Source organism: Chiroxiphia lanceolata, chromosome 2 (genome assembly GCF_009829145.1).
Source record: "Chiroxiphia lanceolata isolate bChiLan1 chromosome 2, bChiLan1.pri, whole genome shotgun sequence".
NCBI classification, from domain to species: Eukaryota; Metazoa; Chordata; class Aves; order Passeriformes; family Pipridae; genus Chiroxiphia; species Chiroxiphia lanceolata.
Window position 1 is genome coordinate 30,535,083 of NC_045638.1, and position 13,845 is coordinate 30,548,927.

Below are 13,845 nucleotides of genomic sequence, written 5' to 3' on the forward strand. Positions count from 1 at the left end.
CACAAGAATTTGGCTCCAGACTCCTGTTCATTGCACTCTTGACAATAAGGAAGGTCAGCTCACAAAAAACACATGCCTGAAGGCGGTGTGGCAGGAGGGCATGTTCACAATGCACCCAAGCTCGCCTTGTGCAACTTCTTTCTGAAACATCAGGCTTTCATTCCCGTTTCTAAGATTTTCACTTTAAAAGGAAAACTGCAATTCTCAAAAGAGCAACTGCATGAGGAGATTGGGCTTTATGGAAAAAAAAAAGAACAACAAAAAAAGCCCTCAAAAGCCCACGTTTATAGTCAAAGTCTCTAAAATTATGAGATTTGACAATAAGGCTTTCATTCTTATGGTAACATGCAACTATGCAACATGCAGCTTGATTTCTGCAGCCAGTAGATAAATACTTTCCACATACAAGAGGTGTCAATTTGACTTTATTTAAGGAAAAACGGGGAAAAAACAGTAATTTCCATAATACACAGAAGACAAGTTAGATAGCACTGCAAAAAAAGGCTGAGTGTTTTACTTGTCACCAGTCTGCTTTGCAGCTCTACGATTAGTAATTTTTAATGCAGTTTGTCATTTTGTATTATTGTTTAGCAACTTTATAATCAGCAGAGTTTGGGGTTATAAATCACAAAAAGTGTACTACTACTACTATGAAAAACTAAAAAACCCACAAAAATCACTTTCAAATAAACCATAAATATGTGATGCACATTAGTGTAACAAAACCATTTTTGTAAACATTTTCTCCAACATAACATGTGCATAAGATAAAAAATGAAAACACTGCAGTCATACAAGTAAGGGTTACTTTGACTTAAAGATACAGAAAATTATTACTTATTAAAGCTTAAAACTAAACCTAGGAGCTTTTCTTTTCTTCTTTGCTTACAAAAGCACTGTTTGAAGAGTTCGATGTTAGTATACGGAGTGGTTTTGTAATACTGTTTTTACCTTGCCATGTTGGCACTTCTGCAGGGGCAGAAGCTGCCAGGCGGGCAGACCCACTGAAGGAAAGAGATTTCCACCCTCCTTCAGAGCCACAAAACTTCAACAGCACATATCCATGACCTGGGCATCCCTACAGCACTGGAGCATCTTCCTCTAGGTGAACAGCATCAGCTTTCAAGGACTAAGTTAATTTTGACCACATAGCACTGGAAGATTTAAATCACGCAGACTGACATTCGATCGAATCAGCTTCGGCAAACTACACTACAGGGCAGCTCTGTGATTACACCCATGTCTACCATCACGTTGCATTTCCAAGTCCCCTTTAGTTCATTATAGTACAAAAGGTTGATCGTTCTTCTGACTGACCACATTGGGCCTGAAAAGAACACATCCTTCACCTTCAACGCTATCCAAAAGTCATACAATTAAAAAAAAATAGTTCTAGGTATTCCTCCGCCAGCAAATGTAAGGCTTTCTTGAGTTTTGATTTTTTGGGGGGGGTGGGGGAGTGGGATTGCTGTGTGCACACACATGCGCTGGAGGTACACATTTACAGCTTGCTTTTCAACCATTTACGATGTTCGAAGGAGAGTCTTCAGCAGCAGCGCTGATTGGGGTTGAAGGATTTACAGTAGTCAGATTTGACACCAAAAGAAGGGTCTGTTGAGTCTGAGCTTTGCAAACTGGGTGTTCTTGGCTCTTAATTGATTGTGTGACCAGTCACTTGAGCCATTGGCTTGACTGAATTGAAGAATACTTATTTAAAAGGCCCTACCTGTCATGCCATGAAAGAAAGTTAACCGCAGCAGAAGACAAAGCCCATGAAACGCTGAGAGCCTGTTCACTGAATGAACAGCTTAAGGCAGCTGTCAACAAAGTACCCCACCAAAGGAATTAAGGAAAAAGAAAACAAGAAGGAGAATGGCTGAATCGTGACACTGTGCATTATTACACCAACAGATTATTATACACTCAAGATTTCTCAAGTAATGAACATGTAGCCATTAAACAAATTATTACTCTCAAGACATTTATTACAAATGTCAGAACTTATTCATAAAATAAAACTGACTTAAAATAAAAAAAAAAAAGAAAGAAAAAAGCCAGAGCTGGGATCTTACATCTAAACACAGGTATACGCTGTTTTTATGAATAAGCAGTATTAACTACATTCTTAAAAGAGTTTTAGTGCATTGCATTCTTAAAAAAGAAAAACATCACCGCCCCAAAATGTTTCTTACAACATTTAACAATTTATAGAACTAGCCTAGTTACTTTTACCTGCCTGTTACTAAGCCCACATGTTAGAAGAGTGAAATCTCTGGTTTTAGGCTAAATTCAGAGTTCTATTAAGGATGAAACTGGTTTTAAAAAATGCTTGCTTCACCAAATTTTGTAAGCGAATTACATTAATCAGTGTCTCACTGCCATACCGCTACCACTATTGCCCCAATGGACTACTCTCTCCTCCTGCTGAAACTTGCTATGCAATAACAGTCAGAAACCTTTCAATCTGGTAGTTTTGGTATTAAGATTAAATTAGACATTAACGGTTTTCTTCTAAAAACGTATAAACTAAACCACCTCTTTTATTTTATGCATTAAAAACAATGAGGTAGGCACAAAAAATAAACATATGTAGTTTGGATTTTATTTCTCTCTTTTTTCTTTTTTTTTTCTTTTTTTTTTCTTTTTTTTTTTTAGTTCTGCGAGTGCAGACTGTGGTAAAACTGTTGTTGCACTTCTAGGTTTAAACAAAAATTAAACCTTTAACTGAGGCAGTGCTAATACTGTGACATAACCAAGTTCTGGCCTAACACAGAATCATTATAGAAAATGAATTTTTTTTTCCTTTTTTTTTTTTTTAATCATCTGCACATGTTTCAGGCAACACCTGGTACACAGAAAAGGACTAAAGTTATTGGCCAGGCCAAAATAAAACTGCAGAAACAAAAAATCCTAAGAATTCCACCCCGAGTCCCTTCCCACCCTCCCTGTCCCCCAAGAAGAAGTTATCCTAGTCACTGTGTCTTTCACATTTTATAAATATTAACTTCTTAAAACCTGCACCTTCCTCTTTGTCCACATTGTCACATTACAAAAAAGAAATGTCAATTAAATACATTGTTAACATTACTAGACTAGATCTGCCCTCTGTTTCAGCCAGTCTGACTCTCTACACCACTTGTCACCTTCTCTTGCCTGCCTCCTGTCCACTCAACAAACAGCATGTTCATGGTAAGCCTGGTTTGTTTTTCTTCCTTTTTCCCCCCTTCTCTGTTTTAACACTAACAATCTGAGTCCTTCAAAGCCTAGGAATCCTGGAGCTGAAGGGAAAGAAGACCTGTAGCTTTCTAGTGTGATCCCGAATCTCAAAGACATTGTAGCACCTGATGGCAATATCTTTACAGCACCAGCTGCGTCGCAGCCTCAGTTGAAAAACATAAAGAAACCTAACACCAGTGATGCCTGCACACACATTTACACAGAGTGCTGCATTAGTGCAGGTCTGTACTCCAGTTGAAAATAATTCCAAGTTATGAAGATCTCAGGCTCTGGATGTCAGCAATTCCTCTCCAAATCCCACCACTTCTACCAGCTCAGAAGAGAAGTCCTGCCAAGGGTCATGAAATAGACTTGACTACTTCCACCTGACCGTACGGAGGCAAAGAAAACCTGTAAAGAAAAGAGATTGGCAAATTCAACAAGTAGGACAGCAGTGGCTCTAATTTGCCTTCACTATCCCCAATACTGGCAGTGCAATTGCTGTGTCTGGTGGGGATGGAGTTGATGCTCTTCACAGCAGCCTATACGGTGCTGGGCTTTGCATCTGTGGTTAAACAGCGTTGCTAACACACCGGTGTTTTGGCTTCTGCTGAACAACACTTGCACAGCATCAAGGCTTTCTCTCCAGCCCACTCACCCCTAAAAGACCAGTGGGCTGGTATGGCACAGTGCTGGGACAGTTGACCCAAACTGACCAAAGGGATGTCCCATAACATGCAGCGTCATGTGCAGCAATAAAAGCCCAGGGAAAGGGAGAGGAGAGGAGGGACATTGTGGTGATGACATTTGCCTTCCCAAACAAGGATTACATGTGGAAAGCATCTGGACGTCCACCTGCCAATGGGAGGTTGCGTATTAACTCCTTATTTTGCCTGGCTTGCAAGCGCAGTCTTTGCTGTCTTATTAAGTTGACTATATGTCAATCTCTGAGTCTTCTTTCCATTTCTTTCTTCCAATCTACCATTCTACCATTTTCTTTCCATTCCATGGGAGAGAGGAGAGAGCTTGAGGCTCGAGTGGGTGTTTGGCTGCTGGTCAAGGTCAACCCAACCCAAGTACCCAATCAAAGTACACGCTTATCATCTTGGCAACAAACTTGGGGAAGGGGGCTGGAACATACCTTGTCATTGCGTTCACACAAGAATTTGAGTCTTTGTGCCCTTTTGTGCATGAACACACCATCCAAGTGTCCAGTTTCCACGGATCGTATTTCTATAGCTTTTTCTCCCCAGCCCATGATCTGGTTAGACCGGATGTATGCTTTGGAAAGAAAACAGCACGTTAGGACAAGTAGAAAGCAACATGGAGGAACACAAAAAGCAAGGAACATATTGACACATTCCAGTAAAATTACCTGCATGTGTGTATTATAGCGACACACATATTCAGAGTACTATTTCTGTCCTCAGAACATTCATGACACCTACAAATGACTTTTTTTTTAATTTCCTTTGTGTGTTTTCTGTGTTATTTACGTACTTCTTCCCTGAGAATTCATGACACAAAGGGAACTTTATAACCTTTAATTAGATGGAGGGAACATTTAGTTTTTACACAGGTTTCTTCTCACAAGTTTGGCAAAGAGATAGGTTAATTAAGTGTTGACTAGGAGAAAGCAGAAGCTAAGGTTTAAATAGACTAGTCCAGTAGGCCTGCAGCATCAGCTCTCTGTCCTATGGTTTTCCCTCCCTGAAGGAGTTAGTCAGAAAAAACAGAGAGTGAGAGGGAGTAATACTTCAAAAACTGATCTCCTTGAGAAAGCCAACTGGTCTGAAAAGTATTCTGTATACCTCAAAAAAAGGTTCACATTAAGCTCTCAAAGTAGGAGTATTATTATTTGACATACTGTTTTCCTTTGTGTATAAATAAAGCAACAAATCAAACATTTTTTCCATATGAATGGCACAGGGGAACACAGATCAGTAATAGCATGAGGAAAAAAATCTGCTCTTAACAGCACGAAGAAAATTAAATAAAAAGAAAAGTCACCAGCATTATGAAAAAGTATATTCAAAAAGCAATTGAATGGATAGTCTTAAGGAATGCTGTCAAAAATAACATATGGGAACTTAATGAAAACTAAGCTGTTGCCCCTGATTCACATGCATACTTAACAGAAAAATAAAAATAACTTCTCAGCCATCAAAATTTAAAAATATTTAATTTTTCAGTACTTCCGTTTGATATAGTTTTTTTCATATTAACTTTCAGTGAAATTAAGTCAAATTATCTACTACAGTATAATGTACACCAATAACATTGCACATGCCATCATGATGAAAAACTATTTTTAAATATGCCACTAGTGCTAACTGGGCCAAATAATTTCCGAAATTGTCAGATGAGATGTTCAGACTGTGTCAGCCGCCTCAATCTCATTTACTTCACAAACATTCCAGTCTCCAAAGGCTCTGGAATTTGCCATCTGATAAATTCTGCTTGCTTTTAGATCTAGTCAAGAGTTAATCACAAGATTGAACATGCTGTGCATGAGACTTCTTTAAATTTCCTCCTCCACTGTTGTTCCTGTTGCTCAGACAGCTATCAGCAGTCATCTCCCAATATATGCATCCATTCCACAGCACGTAAAACGCAATGTGCTTGCCCAACAAAAGGAAGGACAGCCCATGCTACACTCTGCACTGAAATATGGCAGCACAAGCAGTAAGAGAGATCCTGGTGTGTACTTGTGTCCATAAAAAATATGCACCCATTTTACTACACTCAAAACAACCTTTGAACTGGAGAGATGAGGGAGAATTGTGCTAGGATAGATAAGCAATCTACAAGTGAATAAGCAGACCCACCAAATGAGATACACATTTTGTTATCTATATAGAATTACCCATAACATTTTAGTCATCTGCCACCTTACAGTTTTTATACTGAAAGGTTTCCACAACTTTGTGGCTGTCTAGAAAAAATTCTGCAGCAGCCTATGGAGGTCATGGTGAGTTTTTCAGTCATGAACTCGACAGCTTTTGGATTTTGCTCATAAAAACTTCAGCACAAAACAGATCCATATGATTACTCTTCACTTTGTGCAGCTGTTTTCCAGGAATAATATAGCAATGACTTCAGATGCAGAAGCAGCAAACTCGATGCTCCTTCCTCCTGGCCACGTGAACACACCCACGGTCCTTAACAGCACATTGTATATGGCTTGCCAGAGGCACTTACCAACTGAAGTTGGCATTTCTCCCCACTGCAGAACCACATCCTTGGTTATCCTTCCATATGTGTTGACATAGACTCCTTCATCCTCGTAGCAGACCAATAGCTCCATCCCATCCGTGTTTGGGAGAATGATGATTGCATGAGGTTGGATACTACTCTGGATCTACAGAGACAGAAGTGAAGAGGAATCTTTTGTTTTAATGTTGCAGAGCCTGTGCTAGAAGAAAGGGCTGAGTGATTTTTATTTTTGGCTCTCGCATTAGGGATTCATAGAATGGCTTGGGCTGGAAGGGACTTTAAAGATCATCTAATTCCAAATTCACTCATTTCAGAAGTGCTAGATCTGCTCCCCTCAAGCTACACACCCTACACAGTGACCAAGACCTGTAAAAACCCTTGGAGCACAAATCCTCTCATCTTAAAGCAGACATCTAAAACCAGGGAAAATTAATTTCTCTGTAGGTGTGCCTTTTTTTTTTTTCAATGGGCAGAAAGGGAGTCTGGGGCAAGCAGCCCTAATGCAGACCTCAGACCTCTGCACTGCATTGAACATCTGACACCTCTGCGTACAATGAACAACAGGAAACTGTGGCAGCTAAGGCCACCTGGCCTTTGCTAACCCTGTTGAAACTCATCAGTGGGCTGTTGTGTCATTTTTGCTGCTGGGCATTTGCAATGAGCTTGGCCATTTAGCTGCTAGCCCTGAAACTGTCATGTGGGCCCACATCAGATCTGAGTGGGCAACTCCCAACCATAGAGACATTCTGGTCATGAGGAAAGGACTGACACTGAGGTACAAACCCCTAAGCATGCATGGCTGCATCTCCTTAAGACCTGTCCCCCCAGTTCACCACTGCAAGCATCTGGCAGTGATCCACAGGGACTGCCTGACATATTGGTCATTTGAGGAAAGGAAGGGGTGGGGGGCAAGGGGGCTGATATACCAGAAAGAAAAAACCCAACCCCAGCAGCAGCTCTTACATGTGTTGGTAGATAAATATCATAGACCGATCCTGAATCCACATCAACGGCATGGAAACCAGCACAGGAGCCATAGATCACTTTTAGTCTCTGACCCTCTTCTACGGTTAGATCCACCAGCAATGGCTTATGTACCAGTTCTCCAAATGACTGTGAGACAAGCATCAGAGAGATTTACTTAACTGCTTAGAACAACAATGGGCTTTATAAAAACATGCTCGAATGCACACGTTATGGGTTTATTCCTCCACGTGCCTCAGGTCCCCAGCCACCAGACCAGTTAGGCTAACATATCTCTCGTGGACAAGGACAGATTACTCTGCAAACTGCTACATTTCAATCACCTAAACTATTTTATGTGGGGTTTACTTGGTCTGTTTGCTTTTTTAATAAAAATTGTTTTCTCCAAAGTTCAGGGCAATTTGACACTCCTGTAGTACTTACTTTAATCTGCACAAAGAACAGTAACTGTCTGTAAATCAGTCTGGCAATTATATCAAGCCATCTAACTTCTTTCCTGCAGCATTCAAAAAAAATTCCGTAACAATGCTGAGTATCACTTCATAACTTGTTCTGCTCAGACTAAGAACTTTAGACTCAATACACTTCTCTCTGTCTAGTGTTTTATTCACAGAGAGATCAAACAAAAAGTTGTGATATTATGTCATTACTAGTTTATGCTTGGTCACAATTCAGACCTTTAAGTACTGCCTCTTAGAACTAAAATAACTCCTAAATTAATGTAATACCAAGTTTGTGGAGATTTACCGAAGAACTTGTAATATGGCCACGATAAAATGTCAGAACATTTTCATAATAGGGATAGCTGCAAGCGGCTATGAGAAAATCCTACGTATGGCTGAAATATACTGTTACCTTAAAGGCCATAAATTTATGGTATGGCTTTGGTGCCCATGCATAGACTTCCACAGAACTCTTCAATGCAATTACCAAGAACTTGATTCTTTCATATTTTACTGAAATTAAAGAAAAAAGAAAGAATTCAGCAGTAATTCTAAAGTCATTCCAATTACTTCAAGAAAGCAGAAAATTTATGTAAGTATGAAGAAATACTGTCATTTTGAGGATTTAGTAACACTGCATTTTAGGACTGCTAATTCTATGTAGTTAAGAATGTTGATACATTTATGCCACAAAAGTCATTATTAGTAACTGAACATGTCACCATATTTAGAACTACCTAGTCAGTACACACTTATTTACACTTATTTTTTTTCCACATTGGACAGTGCTAATTCATCAAGACAAGAAAATGAGTTTTCAGATAGGGACATTCCAATAAAAGAAGGTTGTGACTGTGGAAGAGTGTATTGGCAGTTCCAGTCACAGCATCAATACTGTTACTTTGAGTTGATGGCAAAATTCCCCAGAGATAGGAGGAAAAAAAAGAAATTTAAAAAAATAATATTAAGAAACAACCCAATTTCAACAGCAAAAGGCAAGTTTGATAATGGAGAATTTTCCTTTGTCCCTAAAGTCTGAGATAACTCATTTGAGAAAAAGGAAAAAAAATGCACTTCATTTATCAGAAATAAAATGTCATTACATAGTGATCCACAGATGCTCAAATACATCTCTGTTGCCTCATTCAAACTGCTGGCTAAAATAACCATCAGAAAAGGTCTGTTCTGGACATTCCAGAAGTGTTGCTGGATCTGTATTTCCAGCTACCATCTGGATTTGGGAAGGAACAAATCATGCGGACTTACAGATATTTAAGTTTGTTTACGTGTTTCCAGCATTCTTTCCCATTTCCACAGGGAAAGAAAAAAAAAATTAGCATTAATTAGATGATAGTGCAACCTTTTTAGCCCAAGTTTCAGAGGAATATAACACTTCTCCAAAACAATGTATAATTCCATGCACCTTCACCTTCTGCCATTATATCTCCCAACCAAAACTAATTTTGAAACACATTAGGAGTGAAAAACTCAAAACTTGTGAGAACACTTCTTTAATGAATGCTATTTTAATGTCTTTTAGACACCCTACTTCTGTACAAGCCTGTAGTTATTTTCTCTTGGTAAGCAACAGGTAGACCAAGCTAATACTTGCTTTTTTTACTGTGCAGGAAAGCAAGACTACTGAATTAGAAGTGTTAAAGGACTTGACACTTTTTTTCAACAGACAAAAATGTCTCTCAACTTCCACAGCTGTACCGACTGAAACGGAGCTTTTGTTCAGTCTTGTCTTGCTTACAAGACTTCCTGGAATTTTTTTCGGGGGGAAGAGGGGGGTGTTGAACAAAACCACCTTATCTGTGAAAGCGGACATTTGATAATACTCATTCTTTGCTCTGGATGCTATCTGGGAATTCACCCAAATCTTAAGTTTCAAAAGAGCAATTTATCATTTAGAGGAGCCAAAAGTTGCCTGAAGCAACTGAAATCCATAAATACCACTTCACCCTTATGTCTGAGACCCCTGTTGCATCAAAGAGACAAGGAAGTGATCAGTGCCAGCTGCCTTGGTGACAGCGTCCAGACTGCGAACCCAACTTGGGAACTGAAGCAGAGCTGTCAAAGAGCCCTCTCACTACCTGAAGAAGTCTACTGTATTTCTGTGGTTCAGAGGGAAGTTCAGTGCCAGGCTGCAGCCCAGCATAACAAACCTCTCTTCAACTGGAAGAGAATGCTCTTTGTTTCAGATGCTTCCCTGCTGGAAAGCCTCCTTTCAATAGCTGTTGATGTATTGTTAACAGGCCACTTTATTATGCTGCTGACACCCTGGGGTATGATACCAGAGCATTATGACTTGTTTTCAGGGTCAAGCTCCTGGTTCAGCAGTCACTTACTGCCACTGCTATTGATTACACCCCATTAGCAGATTTCTCCAAGAGCACACGCATGACAGGAGGAGACTGAGAACAGTTTGATTGCTGGTGTTCCACACTGACTGACACAGATGGAAAGGAACTGAGCTGGCTCTTGGGAGAAAATCAAATCAAAGGCAACATCCAGTGCCCCTTAGGATGCACCATGAAACTGAAGCAGGAGCAAGAGTTCTTGGTTCATATCCCCACCTGCAGGGCAGCAGGCTCACTGCATACTCCACTGGCTGTGAATGCTGCATGTCTTTCACTAGCTTTGGAGGAATTTTCTATAGCCAAATCCATTTAAATTACTTAAAACCACTCAAGGGGCACCTGCCTAATGAAAATACTCTTCATCCTGTAACTCTACTGCAATGAATCTGAGACAGCATTAGGGAATGTCGTGAGCTTAGAGGAATCGATGAATCATCTTGAAGTTAAACATATGCTTCTGTTTCCAGATACTCTCCCAAACCTCGTGCAGTAGTTGGGCTTCCTTTCTCCTCCAATGCCTTTTTTTTTCCTTTCAATTTTTTCTCCCCCAGTATTTAAAATCTACATTAAAGAGAGACTTTTTTCAATCTATTCCAGCTTGTAAAGTCACCATGGTAAGAGGTCAGGGAAACTTGCTGGTGAAGAGAACTGTTGCTGGGGACAAGAATCCCTCTGTTATTTAAAGGGTCTAAGAGAGATGGTGAAATATTACCAATCCTCACTGCCTGTATCAGCACCCTTCTAGAAGTTGCATCCATTACGGGAAGCAGACAGACGAGGATTTGCACCCTCTCCAGCTCACAGCCCATCATCCCATCACAAAACCTCTCTCATCATCTCAATTTAAACCCATAACTTGCCATCTATTCTGGTGCTTTTCCAGCAAAATTCACCTTGAGGAATAGGTAAGACAGCTGTAAATAAAACCAACCAAACCTTAAACCTAGTAGCTACATGCACTGTAGTTCTCTTTCTCAGCCATCTTTTATCCTGACTATTTGATTACTGTATTTGCTACTCACCAACTTTATAGTGCACACAGCCTTCCAAGTCGCCCACCGTTGTCCAGCCCTGTTTCTTTTCTACTTCAGGGTCGTTGTGAAGGATTTTATTTCTTAACCAGGACAAATAGTAAACTCGCAACTTGTTCTTCTTACCTGGCCACAAAATGAAACAAATTGGTTTATCTCCACAGGAAGATACTTACAAAAAGCCCTGCCCAGGCAAACAGAAAGCCCTGCAGAGTAAACCAAAATAATAATGAAGCAGAAAAACGCTGCAACCACAGAAATCTCCCTCCGTTTTTATGTCCACAACAGCTTCACTCCAGACTCCACCCAGACAAGTGCTTTACCGTAAGCAATGACAGAGACACATGGTAATACCACATGAACATAAAACGACAAAATCAAGGGAACAGCTTTTTGGCTGTCTGGTTCTTAGGACATAAACAACTTTCATTAAAAGAGGGTCGTACTCCCACAAAAAAAGCACCAGAGAGTCATGCACTGAGATGAAATATATATATATATGTGTATATATATATATGTGTGTATATATATATATATATATCTGAGTCAGAATGGCTCTTTTTGGCACAAAACTGTAGGAGAGCAGCAGGATGGAATATGAGACCTGAAACTGTCTATACAGCTATCAGAAGGACTAGGACTGGATTGAAAGGAGGAAGCACAAGTGAAGAAGAATATGGATATGATATTTTTACAAACTTATGCATATGTATTTTTACAAACTGTACAAACTTTTCCCAGTTAGTGATCAGGACATTTCCATCCCTTGTATCATTCTCAGAGACAAACTGATTGAGTTTTAATAAGATTGTTCATGGCATAAATTTCATTACTGAACCACTTTATACGAGTTCTGTAGTAACGAAGAATGTACAATATCGGAAATTACTGTGAGGGAATTTCACATGGCCCATGTAAACTTCATCTGCTTGCTAAAAGCTGATGACTGCTTTATCAGTAGCCCTTCCCTTGTGCTGCAAGAGGTGTAATATTTATCAGGCTGTACACAAAAACTGTGAGAGGTGTTTCTTCTCCACAGGTGAGAGAAGCTACTTGCATTGTCAGTTGAAGATAGGGCAGCCTGGGCATCTGCAACGTCATCAAAATACTGCGCAGACTCTTAACTCTCAATATGAGAAGGCCTCTTTGAATGCAAAGCAAGGGTCATGATAAACTTTATCAGTAATTCTTTAACAACTAAGGGCCTACAAAGCTGAACTAGTGAGAAGGTAGCCCTAAATGCACATATTCAAAGTTGCATTCTCCTTCCCCCAGCTCTTTGCTGCTCGAAACCATTACAGTTCCACAGATGAAACTGTGAGTGAGGAAGGGAGATCATCCCTGCTTTGACTGCGAGTCATTTAATAGGGTTCCATGAGTTCTCTCTGGAAGGAAAGGAAACAGGAGATGCTCTCAGGGACCGTACTTGTCACTGCAGTAGCTCCATGCTTGTGCTTCATCAGCCACGATGAGGTGGCCAGGTGACTGCAGAGAATGTTTTATGGCTCTTGGAGGTAAGAGGTGACCTGTACCACAGCCACTGCTGGGCTGGGGTGACACAGCCAAGAGACACAGCACTGGCCTATGCTGCAGAAAGCTGTGACCTGTCAAGATGGTCTATCTGGCAGCCTTCCAGCCAGACCCAGCTACAGAGTTCAGCTAATGTCTTTAACTTGTCCTCTAAGTTTTCACATGATGCCTACTGACAGATCAGTTCATGGAGCTGGCTTCTTGGGGATACTAGTGGCAGCAGGACATGAGGCCCAAGCATTGAGACCATCCTGCTCTGCCCAGCCAGCTCCACCCAGGGGTCCTGGAGCTGGCACAGACCCTGACGGCAGGGCACCCCCTAACAGAGCTGGGCTTGCCAGAAAAAGAATCTGTAAGGGCTGGGGTAGCACATGAGTGTCTTGGTTTGAGCTGCTCCCCCCCAGGAGCCAGGGGGGCCTAGAGGTGATTGGTCCCAGGAGAGTTCCCCCTGAGGGACCAGTCGGAGCTGTTCTTTTTCGCTCCCGTGAAAATTAGATATCAACAACAGCCAAAGTTGTTGGCAGAGTGTCGGAGTGTGTGGCTGTGTGTGTCTGAGAGTGTGTGAGAGAGCTGAGGGGTGGTAGGGCCCCCCACCCTGAACTTGGGGGTGGGCCCTGGGCCCCACAGCCCTGGCTAAGCCAGAGCTGAAGGCAGCGTGGAGTGTTGTGAGGGAGAGAGATAGACTCACAACCATGAGGTAAGAGGGAGAGAGGCAGGCCCCTCACGAGGGGGCCAAGCCCTCTTTCCCCCCCCAGCTAGACTGCAGGGCTTGGGACAGTTGTAACTGGACTGAGTATCCTGCAGCCAAGGTGAGGGGGCTTTCTTTTTCTTCCCCCACTGCCTGGGAAGGCGGTGGTGTGGATTTAAGGCAGGCAAGGCATTGGAGCCGAGCCAAGAGACGGGCCAGCGAGGCTCTGTTGGCGGGAGAAACAGTTGCGATTTGTTGCAACACTTGGGAGAACTCCAGGCAGAAATTGGAGACGGGCCAGAGAGGGCTCAGAGGTGCTTATGTTGGGTTTGGACATGGACTACCGAAACTGGAACCTGCAGCAGCTAAAGAAG

General features: G+C 41.3%; 1 protein-coding gene across 12 annotated transcripts in view; it reads right to left on the reverse strand.

Annotated features, from left to right (window-relative positions):
* Nucleotides 1-409: 409 nt before the first annotated feature.
* MAP4K4 (mitogen-activated protein kinase kinase kinase kinase 4) overlaps nucleotides 410-13,845 on the reverse strand; it is a 169,586-nt gene continuing 156,150 nt past the window's right edge. For 11 of the 12 annotated variants that reach the window (XM_032677911.1, XM_032677918.1, XM_032677916.1 and 8 more), the window contains 6 exons: nucleotides 11,245-11,379; nucleotides 8,272-8,372; nucleotides 7,396-7,545; nucleotides 6,418-6,577; nucleotides 4,358-4,497; nucleotides 1,965-3,627 (listed from right to left, as the gene is read on the reverse strand). In XM_032677911.1, the coding sequence (XP_032533802.1) occupies nucleotides 3,544-3,627; nucleotides 4,358-4,497; nucleotides 6,418-6,577; nucleotides 7,396-7,545; nucleotides 8,272-8,372; nucleotides 11,245-11,379 (770 nt within the window). In that variant the 3' untranslated portion in view covers nucleotides 1,965-3,543. Of the gene's footprint in view, nucleotides 3,628-4,357; nucleotides 4,498-6,417; nucleotides 6,578-7,395; nucleotides 7,546-8,271; nucleotides 8,373-11,244; nucleotides 11,380-13,845 lie in introns of all 12 variants that reach the window. The other variant, XM_032677914.1, reaches the window with a different exon arrangement.